The sequence below is a fragment of the Scleropages formosus genome, chromosome 1 (genome assembly GCF_900964775.1).
Source record: "Scleropages formosus chromosome 1, fSclFor1.1, whole genome shotgun sequence".
Classification (NCBI taxonomy): Eukaryota; Metazoa; Chordata; class Actinopteri; order Osteoglossiformes; family Osteoglossidae; genus Scleropages; species Scleropages formosus.
In genome coordinates this window covers 30,865,396-30,879,533 of record NC_041806.1, presented here as the reverse complement: position 1 = coordinate 30,879,533, position 14,138 = coordinate 30,865,396, and the positions used below count along the sequence as shown (strand labels likewise).

The following is a 14,138-nucleotide window of genomic DNA, read 5'->3' as shown; positions in this document are numbered from 1 at the left end:
TCCAAAGATGTGTTTCGAGCGAAGTGGGGACGCTAAATCGCCAGTAGTGCGTGTGTGATTGCCCTGCAAAGGATGCTGTCCGGTCCAGGGTGCACCCTGGTTCGGCCCGTCTCCTTTCGGGTCAGGCATCCCGACTGCCATGACCCTGCACTGAACGGATGGTTACTCATGTCGATGGATGGATGGGTGGAATTTTGGTTAAAAATCTAACGCAGGGTTATGGTAACAATATGTATATCTTGAAACCTTGAAGCCTCGCTGTGTTCTTTTAGATTAATCAACACATTTCATTATTTTAGGCGAGTGGTATTGGGAAAGAGTCGCTGTATTGTTTTATCCAACAGGAATAATGAACACTTTGGAACGGAATCCTAGGGTTGTCCCAAACAGCGACCTCAACACAGCGGATTTATAAAGTGGCAGTGAAGGATTGGAAGCGCGCCGCGCAAAACACGAGTCGTCAGCGGCTGCAGAAGCGCCTGTGGGATTTTGGTGCTTGACCCCGCGCCCGTGAGGCGTGTCTCGTGCGAGCCGCCCGCCGCCGCGCTCCCGCACCCTAATCCGCCCTAATCCGCGCAGTGCATCGCGGACTCCGGCCCCGGCCGCCTGGAAACATCATGGTGAGCAGCGAGACGTCCCGCGGCGGCCAGCCCTGCTCTTCAGTCGCGCGGTGCCTCGCGTGCGTGGGTTTACGTCGCCTTTGCGGGACGGGTCGCGAGGGAAAACGCGCTCGCGCCAAACTCACCGATGGCGGTGATTACAAGTGCGGCACTATAATAAAACGAGCCGTGAGGTCCGGGCGGCCATTTTGGTGCAATTGTAGCCTCGCGCCCCGCGGGCGAGTCATCTTCTCCGTTGTTTAACGGTATTCTCGGTTTTTCTGAGAGGGTCGTTTAGTCACCGCCACAGACAGACGTAATTATGCTAAGTAACTGGGCTGGTGAAGGGAAGAGCTGCTGCTGGGGTTTGGAAAGTCAGTGTGCGTGTGGAAGTACTAAGCGATTAAATCCCGTTTGCACGGAGCTGCGTGTGAGGAACACCGTTTTAGGGGGGAAATCATACTGATACTATACTATAATGTTCACGTTTACCACAAAATGTGTTTTGTATGTATGTCCTTCCTGACGCTTATGTTCCAGTTGCACCCCTCAGTCAGCCAAATGAATGTACACGTTATTAATGAATAAATAAAATCTTTTTTATTTCTGCTAATTTATTTATTGTAACCTTCCACAGCTAAGTTCCCATTTCAGACTCGGAATAAATTACGTTTTGTGTGCATGTATATACCATATTTTTGATACTCCAGTTAAAGAGACGTTTAACAAATCTGTCATTAAAATTATTATCGGGCTAATGCAGTTTCTGGGTTTCAACAGTAATTTACACTGATAAATGTAAAGTTTAGCAATTGAACTTTCACTATTTTCAGTCCATTAGGCTGTATATGAGGTAAAAATAGTTGGTCAGCACAGACAAGGTTGTAAAATAGTTTGAATTAAATTTCAGTAGATTCTTAGTAATAAAGTAGAAGTAATGTGACACGAGCCAAACTGAGAAAAAGAGACGTGTCGGTATGTTTGTGAGCTGACTGTATGACATTCTCCCTCATCTGTACTACATAGTCCATTAATGATCTCCAGACTTAAAAAAAAAAAAAAAAAAAAAAAAAAAAAAAAAAAGTGTTGTGCACATTGTTGACATTCAGTCCTAACTTGAGCACAACTTCTGCCGCACAACTTGTGCCATTATGTACCCCAGGTGTAGTATAGTTCTGTCTTAAGTGTGGACACACGGTAGATGACCGAGGTGGCAACTGCAGAACATTGCTTTTCTCTCAACCGAGGCCTCTGGCGTCACAGTCAGCGATGAAGTCATCAAGGTTTTCAACGACATGAAGGTGCGCAAGTCCTCGTCGTCGGAAGATGTCAAAAAGCGCAAGAAGGCTGTGCTGTTCTGCCTCAGCGATGACAAGAAGACCATCATCGTAGAGCAGGGCAAGCAGATCCTGGTCGGCGACATAGGGGAGACCGTGGACGACCCGTACGCCTCCTTCGTGAAGCTCCTGCCTCTCAACGACTGCCGCTACGGCCTGTACGACGCAACATACGAGACGAAAGAGTCTAAGAAAGAAGACTTGGTATTCGTGTTTTGGTATGTTGGTTGCCTGATCGAATTAGGAACTTGGCAAGCAGGCTAAAATTAGTTTGTTCTTCAGCTTGGAGTGGAAAATGCACGAATTTTCGTAGATCTTCGCATCTTCACCTAACAGGCCGTGTGCAAGTACTCTCTGTGAGCAAACTGCATGTGGTGCAGATGTGGTGTTCTTTGTCTCTTCATTGTTTTTCTCTGACAGGGCCCCTGAAAATGCTCCTTTAAAAAGCAAGATGATCTATGCCAGCTCCAAAGATGCCATCAAGAAGAAGTTTACAGGTGAGCTGGTTCTCAAGAGGACTTTAGTGCTGCCTTCACCTTCCACTTTTGTAACCTAAGTTATTGCTTAGCATTTTCAAAATTATCTGTGACGCCGATACGCTGACGGTGTACCATCTGATTTGTTCATAACTGACGCTCGTGTGAGTCCTTTCAAGGCAGCAGAGGATGAGATTGTCAATAGGAGGTCATTTACCAAATTTACTCAAATCCTAGCTGCACAGCTTGTAATGGAATGGTTCTTGCGGCAGTGTATTTTGTGTGTAGGCAACATACACCCTCCCACAGCTGCCGTAGTCCTGAGAGGAGCTGCAGTTTCACCCTTGAGGTTTCATAGTCCATTAACTGGACATTTATGTAGCATATGGACAGTTTCTCCTATGGCTTTTCACAGGACCTTCCCAGAGTGCTTCAGCGGTATGTCATTTTGAATATCTTGGTACTTCATGATTCCTATGAATGAAACCACTGACTAGTCACTGGGGAATGCTGCTTCACGAAGATTCACATCTAATATTTTTCCAAATTACTTCTTACACAATGTTACTTTTGCTTCAGTGCTTAATTTTTGGGCTGTCTGTGTGTGTGTGTGTGTGTGTGTGTGTGTGTGTGTGTGTGTGTGTGTGTGTGTGTGAAAAATATCTAGCTGGTTATCAGTTTGGGTGTTTAGAGAGCATTTAAATGGAAATGTATTTTAGCCTTTGATTTGATTGTGGAACTAAAGGTCATACTGGAAGCCTTTTCAGAAAATGGGAGGATTTGTGCCTTGGAAACAAATCTTCAATGTATAATTGCAACAACTGAGATTCATTGTTATACTTGAGGACAGTGGAAAGTAAAACAGCACTTAACATCCTATAGTGAGTTTCCATTGCTCTCACTGGTAAATCTCCTCAACTCAGCATTTAGCATGATGGAAGTCAGCTGAGGGAATTCAGTGTACCACAAAATTCAGTGCTTAAGTTTGAAATTGGTGTGGGAGTCATAATTGTGGGATGAACTTTGTAGAACAAGAAAATGAGAAAGCAGTGATTTTTGTGTTCATAACACTGTCAGTGCTCTGACCAACATAACTACATACTGTATATCTGTTTTTTTTTTTTTTTGGTTAATAGTCATTTAACAAAGAATCCTGTAACACTTAAGTGTCTTTTTCCTTTCAGGCATCAAACATGAATGGCAGGTGAATGGATTGGATGACATTCAGGACCGATCCACCCTTGCGGACAAGCTCGGCGGAAGTGTGGTTGTGTCCCTGGAGGGCAGACCTTTGTGACCTGAGAGAAGTGCCATCAGGACTTCAGAACTCCCACCTTATCAGCACTTTCTACACATGCTTATATCCCATTGGAATAGTTTTTTTCTCCCTGCATGAAGGACATCTCAAATTTAATAAAAGCCTACCAGTGGTTGCCAGTCAATGTGTCCCAGTCCTAGCAGATGGCACAGCTGAAGTTCAGAGCGTTCTTCAAACCTAGGTGCCCTCCCGGAGCTAGAAGAACAACAGCCAAAATGAAAGCACCACCCTCGAGAGGAACGACAGCCAGTCCATGCGCACAAGTGGCATTGCACGCATTTGGTGCCACACGCTCACAGCTATGGTTTTATGTCAATAGACTTGCTTAGCGCTGAACAAGTATGCTATCGGAATGCCTCGATAGTAAAGGCTACCATTCAATATTTTGCCAATATCAAGTGTGATCGAACTAGCCGGCCTTGGATAGTTTTTGTCAGAGAATACGTGTGGCAATATTACCTCTTTACTCTGGGTTTTTAACTATGCAGATCACATTCTAAGCAAACAAAGCACTTTTTGTATCTCTTGTTTAGATCCTTCAGGTGTGTGAAAAATATAGAGAACTACATGAATTCCTGTATTGAAATAAAGTAGAAAATTATTTTCAAGGAAATTAAATGGAGTGTTTTAGGTTCCATTGTCTGCTTGGTCTTTTTGGAATGTATACTGTGGGAGGGAAAAAAACACAAATTGTGGCATGTTGGGGGAGTTAAGCCCCATTTGTGAACTGAGAACACTCACTGAAGCCATGGTGTGTTGAGGTGAAACTTTGTGTTTGAATGGCGCTTCAGCAGGGACATTGTTTCTGGTATTAGCAGAACAAGCACGTTACGATAAACCAAGTGGCTGACAACTGCACAACAACTTTTTTTTTTTTTTTTTAAACCCTGTTTATTTAATGACCACCGCACATGTACCCTTATGCTATACTGTCCCAGGAATGTGTTAACAGCACATAGAGATAGTTCCAACTCTGGTTTAGCTGGTATTTAGTGTTAAGCAGTTTACCACGAGAAAGCTCTTAGTAGACATTAAAACTTAATTTGACGTACACATTCACTCCCTTTTAACAGTTGTTAAAATTTAAATAACTATGACCTGATCTGTTGGACTAAGTTCATACTGCCATGCATGGATTTCGTAAAAACCTAAACCAGCCTTTTACAGACTTGTGCTGAGGGCTTTCAGTTTTCGGGGTGACGGGTGCCTGCGGGAGCTCTATTCCAGTAGGACTGGAACCTGGGTAGAGTCCAGGGGCAGCCGTACCCTGCATGGAATTTGATCTGCGTTTGGAGCGTAATCCTCATCAGCCGGCACTATTTATGGCAAACACATGCTTTTGTGCCTTGTCGTTCTCATCCATAGATGGCAAAAGTGGCAGCGATCACGGTGGTGACAACAGGGAAGCTCCGCCCCATTGTTCTTACTCAAAAGCAATGGCAAAGACAGGACCTTTAGTTTCGAACAAATGCTACATTAATTCTAAAAACCTTCTTTTCATCACACAGCTGCAAGCCTTTTATGAGCTGCACTGATATTTTACACTCTTACACTATTCACACAAAAATGTAAACTAAGTGAAATGCACTTCTACAATAATTACTGCTTGTGTGCTTAGAGCATGTCTGCAGGTGATGAATGAAAGGTGTGTTGAGCCCATACATGGGTCTAATGTTTAGTCACTGGCTCAGGACTTTCCCACCTACTCATACAGTATAACTAACTTGATTACCCGTAGGCCTACAGCCTGTTGGTCAAAGGTCTCGGTTTAATGTCCATCGTCCAGAAAAATAAACAGGTCAATTGCTACACACATAGCATGGCATTATTATGAGACACTCCAGTTAAATCTGCAAGACAAATACTTCTTGCTGCATTGGTCTTGGTTGCATAATGCAGGAGAGCAGAGCAAAAGCTCTGTTCGAGAGAATCAAAGTTGAACTCACAACATACTGGCATACACAAGCCCTTCCTGCCCTCTAGTGGATCATAAAGTTACATCCCAAAAAGTGATCCAATAATATTGTCCTTCTCCATGTTGCTTACCGATAGAAGTATTAACTGTGTAATTTTTTTTTAAGCAAATAGCTGAAGTAACTAAAATATTAAACCATTATACTCACTGAGTAACAACAATCAGTTGCAGTGGGGTTGTTAGTTACAAAGGCAGGGGTTGCGGTGGATTGGAACCCATCTTGGAAGCACAGGGCACGAGGCAGTTTACACCCTGGAAATTATCATCTCATCAAAGAAAAACATTACTTAAGAACTTAAATACCGGCATCTAAACCAAACAAAGTGATTTATAATCACACCTTAGTCCTGAGTAGTGGAATAATTTCTCTAAACAGGATTACCTGCATATGCACTTCTATAGAAATAACACTTAAGCAGTCTATCCAGTAATGCACCAAACCAAGTAAAAAAAATACACTTTTGCCAGAGATTAACTTTTTGAAACATTAAACCAATTTAATGGCACAATAAATCTTATATTTTCACGATTATTATTATAATAAATATTAATGTGGACTTGCAGAGCGCTCATTGTGGAAAACTCTAACAGTGCTGGGCATCACAGGGGAGGCAAAGAGGAATTCTATCAGATCAGATACTGAAGCAGCAGAGAGAAGCACTAGGTGGTATTAAAAGAGTGGATCTGTGGTTAGTTGCTGCTGGAACGCAAGTCGGGGCTTGATCGCCTGGGCGAGGGTGTCTGATGCTGAAAGACCCGAAACACCTGATGACCCCAGGTCACATCACTGATTATGTGCCCCAACGCATCCGCAGCATGTACCTCATAACTGGTGTTAGTCACATATAAACAAAAAACTTTGTGGAATGGAATGCAGTCAGCTCAGGTATACCTAATGAGAACGCAGCAGACACTAACTGCCGAAGAACAAACTTTCAACCAAAAAAAAAAGACAAATCAGTTTTTATCTCACTTTTGGATTTTAAAGTTTGTATAGAAGCAGTGTAGTTAGCAAACCCGAATTGACGCACAACTATTAAAAAAAAAAAAAAAAAAAAAAAAAAAAAAAAATCTGTCTTTAAAGACAAATTTTACAACTGCCCCACATAAAACTTAAACCTACTGTATATTTGTGATGTCCCATTCTCATCAGAATAAAGGAGAACAGTTGTGGCAAAGATTCATTTCTGAAAATATTTCACTGCTATGATTAAAACACTGAAATCATCAACTCCATCAACTTTAAAAACTTACTATCAGTATCAGACATATTACAAAGTATCCTTCATCTGTGCATTACATTCCTGCAGGTCAACCAGGGGCACCATACAGATATCAAAAAATGTATTTTGCAAAGTATTAAACTCCAAAGCAAACTGCCCATAATATTGTCGAGTTGTGCACTACAGAAACAGCCATCCTTTTCAAAACATTTGGCAATGGCTACCTAGGAATGCTGCTGCAAACCTCCCCAACAGGGTAAGCATTCCCAAGATTAGTGAGTCAATGCAGTAAACCAGCAGTAGGTGGAGTGACCACACTCGGCTAACTGACACCTCACTGGTCATTAAATAAGACAGGAATGCCATTTGAAATTCTGCCCTGAGACACCCAACACACCATCATACAGTATATGCTCCTGTACACAGCAGAAATGGGAAAACACTTGCCATTACACACTTATGGCAACCCCAAGAGACATTAGTTTATTCTAAACAAAAATACAATTAAATTAATGCTTTGCTGGTTAGTGGGTTGTATAGGTAGATCAACAGAGCTTGCAACATAGTACATATATACATTCCCCTCATTTTTGTTCCAAAGGAGCTGAGAAGTGTAGATGCGACAAGAACTGCCACACAAGGGGTCTGAATACGGGCTGCTGGCTGCCAGGCAGGCAGCACTTTGTGCTTGACCACATCTGATCTGGTAAACACTTCTGGTGCTCTTTCATTAAACAGCAAGGGGTTGGTAAGAGGGGTCAATGTAACAGTAGTGAAAGCCATGTGCTTCGCATTTGCACACCACTTCATTTCAGTGCACACGGCACCGGGTGGGTAGATGAGAGAGGGAGGATTCAAGACCACTTCGGACCAGTTCCAGAAGCATTCTGGATGCACATGATCAAGCAGTTCACGTGGCTCCGGCAGCACTGCACGTTCCTTTGGTACAATTGTGCTGGATTCCAGTCAAAGGACAAAGGAACTGTGGGGAGGGCCATCTTGCTCAGCATCCTTTCCAGCTCATCTGTTGGCTAAGTGAAGGATCCAGTGGGAGAATAAGCAAAGAAGTGTGCAAGAAAAGACTGGCTCAGGTATGCAGGACATCTTCTCTGGTAACACTCAAGCTCTCCTAATGGCGGAAAAACTTGAGGTAGACGACTGCACCCAACACAGCCAGCTCCATCAGGATGATGACTGACAGCAGCAATTTATTTGTCACAATTCTGTGGAGAATGGAAAGTGCACACTTAACAAGAGTAGGAAACAAGGAGGTTGGGGCAGGTGAGAGAATAAAAGAAGTCCTGCCAAGCCTGCAAAAGCTCTCTGCTGCAACTATCCAAAGGTTTCACCTGAGCTGTAAATGTCAAAGGGCCTACTGTATCTGTCACTCACCGGCGAGACATGGAACGCAGAATCCTGCGACTCCGGCTGAGGTTCTCACCCGTATGGACCAACTAAAAGACAACACAAAGTATAAATTTCAGAAAATCGTTTCCTTTGCAGCACTCAAAACTGCGCTGCTTTCACTGACCCGGTCACGAGTCCGGTCCAACTGTTCCCTTTGCTCTCCCAGCTCCTCGATGACGTCTGTGCCGATGTGCTCCGTTTCCACAGCAACGCGCTGGCTTCGCTCTATGCTCTGTGTGGCACGATGAAGGGATTCTGTGCCCTGAAGCAGCAAGGCACGCTGGGACTGTGCTTGTGTCTGCACATGCACACAAATACCGTGTTACTGTGTTGCTGTTACACTGGAGACTGTCGGGGCTGAACAACAGAGCACAGGTCTCTTAACAGTTCAAAGCACACTGTACACAGCACCGAGTCTGTCGTGTGCGTGTTGGAGCAGACAACTGCCCTCCCACTGATCTTTGTGTTAAAAAACAAAACTCAATGGTACAACGAACATCTCATAAGACTCCTGTGACATGTTACATTTACATTTATCTGTTTAGCTGACACTTTTCTCCAAAGCAACTTTCAATATTGAGATAGCTAGAATTATTTACCGATTTATACAGCTGTTCAATTATTTTTTTAGTGGAGCAATTAAAGGTAAGTACCTTGCTCAAGGGTACTACAGCTAGAGGTGCGAGTTGAACCTGCAACCTTTGGGTCCAAAGGCAGTAGCTCTAACACATTCATGCAGCTATAAATTCTTCTTAAAAATCTTCAGTGTATTCATGTGTACAACAGCATAGACCTTCCTGGGAGCTGAAGTGGCATCCTCTCAGTCACATGGTCAGTTATTTACACACTGTACTACATGTTGCCCTGCTGATGACTCAAGAACACTGTTCATCAGGGCAGCCACAGACTACACCGACTACGAGGACATGCACAGAATCAATGAGTACGCATGCCTAGTGTAGCTGTGGGAGCTTGGCTCAAACTCACACTTTGCTCATTCTGGGAAGCATAGATGCTGTAGGTATTGTCGCCTGGCCGACCAGATAAGCCCAGAATGGGGTCGGAGCTCTTAATGTCACGCTGTAGCTTGCCCAGGTCCCTGCGGTACAGGCGCAGCTTGGTGGACATGGCGTTCCGGAAGGAGGAAGGTGCCACCACCAGCTCCTTATCCATGCCTTGCAGCTGCAAGCACAAGGCAGGCAAACACACGATGATCATGTGGGTAAACACAGAGAACCGTGACAGGAAAAAGGCATGCACATTTTCACATACCATTTCCTCTGCTTCTCCCAGCTTTTCATCAAAGTCTCTCACCAACCTCTTCCTTTCTTCTGCAACACACCAGAGAGAGTGAGGCACACAGGAGCAGCGTGAGCTGCATTCATACATAAACCCTGGAACACAGATGGTCCCAGCTGTACGACGCTAATTCTGGCCTCCAAAAACTGAACGGATGCAGCAATCTGAAAAAGCCCGGGTCATGACCTGGACGAAATCAATTTTAAGAAAAAGAAACACAGACTCTCCTCCGTGAACCGCCACCTTATCGTGGTGGAGGGGTTTGAGTGCCTGAATGAGTCCAGGAGCTATGTTGTCTGGGGCTACATGCCCCTGGTAGGGTCTCCCATGGCAGACAGGTCCTGGATGACAGACGAGACAAAGCGCGGTTCAAAAACCCCTTATGAAGGAAAAAGCAAGGCGTCCGTTTACCCCGCCCGGTATGGGGTCACCGGGGCCCCACCCTGGAGCCAGGCCTGGGGGGGGGGCTCGCATGCGAGCGCCTGGTGGCCAGGTCTATGCCCACGGGGCCTGGCCGGGCTCAGCCCGAAGCCATAACGTGGAGCCGCTCTTCGGTGGGCTCACCACCTGCCGGAGAAACCGTAAGGGGCCGGTGCATTGTGAGTTGGGCGGTGGTCGGGGCCGAGTGCCCGGCCGACCCAAACCTCGGGCGCCAACTCTGGTTTTTGGGACTTGGAATGTCACCTCACTGGCGGGGAAGGAGCCTGAGCTGGTGCGGGAAGTTGAGAGATACCGTCTAGATATAGTCGGGCTCACTTCCACTCACAGCTTGGGTTCTGGAACCACTCTACTCGATCGAGGGTGGACTCTCCACTATTCTGGCGTTGCCCAAGGTGAGAGGCGGCGGGCTGGTGTGGGCTTATTAATAGCCCCCCAGTTCAGCCGCCATGTGTTGGAGTCTACCCCGGTGAATGAGAGGGTCATCTCCCTACGCCTTCGGGTCAGGGAACGGTCTCTCACTGTCGTTTGTGCTTATGCGCCTAGCGGCAGTGTAGAGTACCCGGCCTTTTTAGAGTCCTTGGGGGGCGTGCTGGAAAGCGCTCCCACTGGGGACTCTGTCGTTCTACTGGGGGACTTTAACGCCCACGTGGGCAGCGACAGTGATACCTGGAGGGGCGTGATTGGGAGGAACGGCCTCCCTGATCTGAACCCGAGCGGTGAGTTGTTATTGGATTTCTGTGCTAGTCGCGGTTTATCCATAACGAACACCATGTTCATGCATAAGGGTGTCCACCAGTGCACTTGGCACCAGGACACCCTAGGTCGGAGGTCGATGATCGACTTTGTAGTCGTTTCTTCTGACCTTCGGCCATATGTCTTGGACACTCGGGTGAAGAGAGGGGCTGAGCTGTCAACTGATCACCACCTGGTGGTGAGTTGGATTCGATGGCGGGGGAAAAAGCTGGATAGACCTGGCAGGCCCAAACGCATAGTGAGGGTCTGTTGGGAACGTTTGGCGGAGGCCCCTGTCAGAGAGGTCTTCAACTCCCACCTCCGACAGAGCTTCAACCAGGTCCCGAGGGAGGTGGGGGACATTGAGTCCGAATGGACTATGTTCCGCTCCTCCATTGTCGGTGCGGCGGTTCGGAGCTGCGGCCATAAGGTCTCCGGTGCCTGTCGCGGCGGCAATCCCCGAACACGGTGGTGGACACCGGAAGTAAGGGATGCCGTCAAGCTGAAGAAGGAGTTCTATCGGGCCTGGCTGGCTCATGGGACTCCTGAAGCAGCTGACAGGTACCGACGGGCCAAACGGAGCGCGGCTCTGGCAGTCGCCGCGGCAAAAACTCGGGCTTGGGAGGAGTTCGGTGAGGCCATGGAGGAAGACTTTCGGTCGGCCTCAAAGAGATTCTGGCAAACCGTCCGGCGACTCAGAGGGGGGAAGCGGTGTTCCACGAACACTGTTTACAGTGGAAGTGGTGCGCTGCTGACCTCAGCTGAGGATGTTCTCGGGCGGTGGAAGGAGTACTTTGAGGATCTCCTCAATCCCTCCGACACGCCTTCCGTAGAGGAAGCTGAGGCTGGGGACTCGGAGGGGGACTCGTCCATTACCCTGGCTGAAGTTGCTGAGGTAGTCAAAAAACTCCTCGGTGGCAAGGCTCCGGGGGTGGATGAGATCCGCCCCGAGTTTCTCAAGTCTCTGGATGTTGTGGGGCTGTCTTGGCTGACACGCCTCTGCAGCATCGCGTGGAGTTCGGGAACGGTGCCTCTGGACTGGCAGACCGGGGTGGTGGTCCCTCTTTTTAAGAAGGGGGACCGGAGATTGTGTTCCAACTACAGGGGGATCACACTCCTTAGCCTCCCTGGGAAAGTCTATGCCAGGGTACTGGAAAGGAGAATCCGACCGATAGTCGAACCTCGGATCCAGGAGGAGCAATGCGGTTTTCGCCCTGGCCGTGGAACACTGGACCAGCTCTATACCCTCACTAGGGTGCTGGAGGGTTCGTGGGAGTTTGCCCAACCAGTCCATATGTGTTTTGTGGACCTGGAGAAGGCATTCGACCGTGTCCCTCGTGGCATCCTGTGGGGGGTACTTCGGGATTATGGGGTTCGGGGCTCGTTGCTACGGGCTGTTCGTTCCATGTATGACCGGAGCAGGAGCTTGGTTCGCATTGCCGGCAGTAAGTCAGACCTTTTCCCGGTGCATGTTGGACTCCGCCAGGGCTGCCCTTTGTCACCGATTCTGTTCATTATCTTTATGGACAGAATTTCTAGGCGCAGTCAGGGAACGGAGGGTGTCTGCTTTGGTGGCCGCAAGATCTCGTCTCTGCTTTTTGCGGATGATGTGGTCCTGTTGGCTTCATCAAGTCAAGACTTGCAGCGTGCACTGGGGAGGTTTGCAGCCGAGTGCGAAGCGGCGGGGATGAGAATCAGCACCTCCAAATCCGAGGCCATGGTTCTCAGTCGGAAAAAGGTGGATTGCTCCCTCCGGGTTAGGGGGGAGTTGCTCCCTCAAGTGGAGGAGTTTAAGTATCTCGGGGTCTTGTTCACGAGTGAGGGAAAAATGGAGCGGCAGGTCGACAGACGGATCGGTGCGGCGTCCGCAGTAATGCGGTCATTGTACCGGTCTGTTGTGGTGAAGAGGGAGCTGAGTCGTAAGGCGAAGCTCTCAATTTACCGGTCGATCTACGTTCCTACCCTCACCTATGGTCATGAACTCTGGATCATGACCGAAAGAATGAGATCGCGGATACAAGCGGCAGAAATGAGTTTCCTCCGCAGAGTGGCTGGGCGCACCCTTAGGGATAGGGTGAGGAGCTCAGTCACCCGGGAGGAGCTCGGAGTAGAGCCGCTGCTCCTCCGCATCGAGAGGAGCCGGTTGAGGTGGCTCGGGCATCTGTTCCGGATGCCTCCTGGACGCCTCCCTGGGGAGGTGTTCCGGGCTTGTCCCACTGGGAGGAGGCCTCGGGGCAGACCCAGGACACGTTGGAGAGACTATGTCTCCCGGCTGGCCTGGGAACGCCTTGGGGTTCCCCCAGAGGAACTGGAGGAGGTGTGCGGGGAGAGGGAAGTCTGGAGTACTCTGCTCGGACTGCTGCCCCCGCGACCCGGCCCCGGATAAAGCGGAGGAAGATGGATGGATGGATGGATGGAAACACAGATCAATAACTCACCGTGGCGTGTGCACGTGCCACTCTCGCGTCAATGCGGCAGTCAATTGAAACGCGATAAAATAGTGTTCTCACATGTTCACTAATACAAATCTTCACGAGAGACTACATAGTGAATATATCATTTCTGATAAATAAGTAAACTGATTAAAATGTCACCTGCTTCATTATTATTATTATTATATATATTATTAACCTATCGACTCCCGTCTCCCCCAAGCCGGCGGCTTGTTATGGGAAAAAAAAACGCCTTCAACTAATAATGTCAGTCAGGTGTGACCGTGTACTTTCCGTCATAAAAAATTAAGTGTATGTAATTATACATACGTATACACACACACATATATATATATATATATATATATATATATATATAATATGATACAGATACACATGATTCCTCCGTCTCTACACAAATTTTTAATGTCGTGTATGAGCTGCAGTGCTTCTTACCTCCATGACACCGAGAAATTCGCTCCGGCATCACTTTCAGCTCGTCATAAAGGCTTTTGTAGATATCATGCATTTTCTCGAACTCCTCCGACGACATTTTTGCAGCACTTTTTGAACGTCTATTTTCAGTTTTCACAGTAGACCGTACGGTTTCCTACGGAAGCCCGTGAACATCCGAACCAAAGCAAAGCAATTATCTTACAACTTCCGTAATTTCATAGGGGTCCTTATGTCCATTGATGTCCGATATATTTCATGAACGTAACTGTGAAAAAAAATGTAAATTTATGGCTGTATTTTGCAAGGCTGATTTTTTTTTCTTTTAAAACGCCATAAACAACGTAAAGATAAACCTCAAGGACCAATCCTTGATACTAATTTACAATATTTTTTCAGGCACTCTTCTTACCTCCGCCCGCAAAGAATTGTGGGTTATGTAGTAC

At 47.0% G+C, this 14,138-nt stretch overlaps 2 protein-coding genes across 3 annotated transcripts; one reads left to right on the top strand and one right to left on the bottom strand.

Moving 5' to 3' along the window:
- Positions 1-373: 373 nt before the first annotated feature.
- LOC108924123 (cofilin-2) lies at positions 374-4,306 on the top strand. The gene is made up of 4 exons (XM_018735309.2): positions 374-620; positions 1,847-2,154; positions 2,357-2,433; positions 3,597-4,306. The coding sequence occupies exons 1-4, from the start codon at positions 618-620 to the stop codon at positions 3,707-3,709; spliced, it is 501 nt and encodes a 166-aa protein (XP_018590825.1). The 5' UTR covers positions 374-617; the 3' UTR covers positions 3,710-4,306.
- A 2,478-nt stretch (positions 4,307-6,784) lies between these two features.
- LOC108924122 (vesicle transport through interaction with t-SNAREs homolog 1B-like) lies at positions 6,785-13,913 on the bottom strand. Of its 2 annotated transcripts, none has more exons than XM_018735308.2 (6): positions 13,696-13,913; positions 9,608-9,663; positions 9,323-9,517; positions 8,460-8,633; positions 8,321-8,382; positions 6,785-8,151 (listed from the first exon to the last, which is right to left on the bottom strand). In XM_018735308.2, exons 1-6 carry the CDS (start codon positions 13,790-13,792, stop codon positions 8,058-8,060), a joined length of 678 nt encoding a protein of 225 aa, XP_018590824.1. In that variant the 5' UTR covers positions 13,793-13,913; the 3' UTR covers positions 6,785-8,057. The 2 variants fall into 2 exon arrangements, with proteins under 2 accessions (XP_018590824.1, XP_018590823.1); XM_018735307.2 differs by having other exon boundaries at positions 9,608-9,666; positions 13,696-13,912.
- Positions 13,914-14,138: the final 225 nt, after the last annotated feature.

What these genes read in the sequence shown, in the direction of transcription:
- LOC108924123 (XM_018735309.2), top strand. An exon ending in GACTTGGTATTCGTGTTTTG is followed by an intron (nt 2,155 to 2,356) that starts GTATGTTGGTTG and finishes TTTCTCTGACAG; the next exon opens with GGCCCCTGAAAATGCTCCTT. An exon ending in CATCAAGAAGAAGTTTACAG is followed by an intron (nt 2,434 to 3,596) that starts GTGAGCTGGTTC and finishes TTTTCCTTTCAG; the next exon opens with GCATCAAACATGAATGGCAG.
- LOC108924122 (XM_018735307.2), bottom strand. Translation starts at nt 13,792, where the DNA reads ATGTCGTCGGAGGAGTTCGAGAAAATGCATGATATCTACAAAAGCCTT. An exon ending in TGGGAGAAGCAGAGGAAATG is followed by an intron (nt 9,518 to 9,607) that starts GTATGTGAAAAT and finishes TTGTGCTTGCAG; the next exon opens with CTGCAAGGCATGGATAAGGA. An exon ending in CTGCGTTCCATGTCTCGCCG is followed by an intron (nt 8,152 to 8,320) that starts GTGAGTGACAGA and finishes CATTCTCCACAG; the next exon opens with AATTGTGACAAATAAATTGC.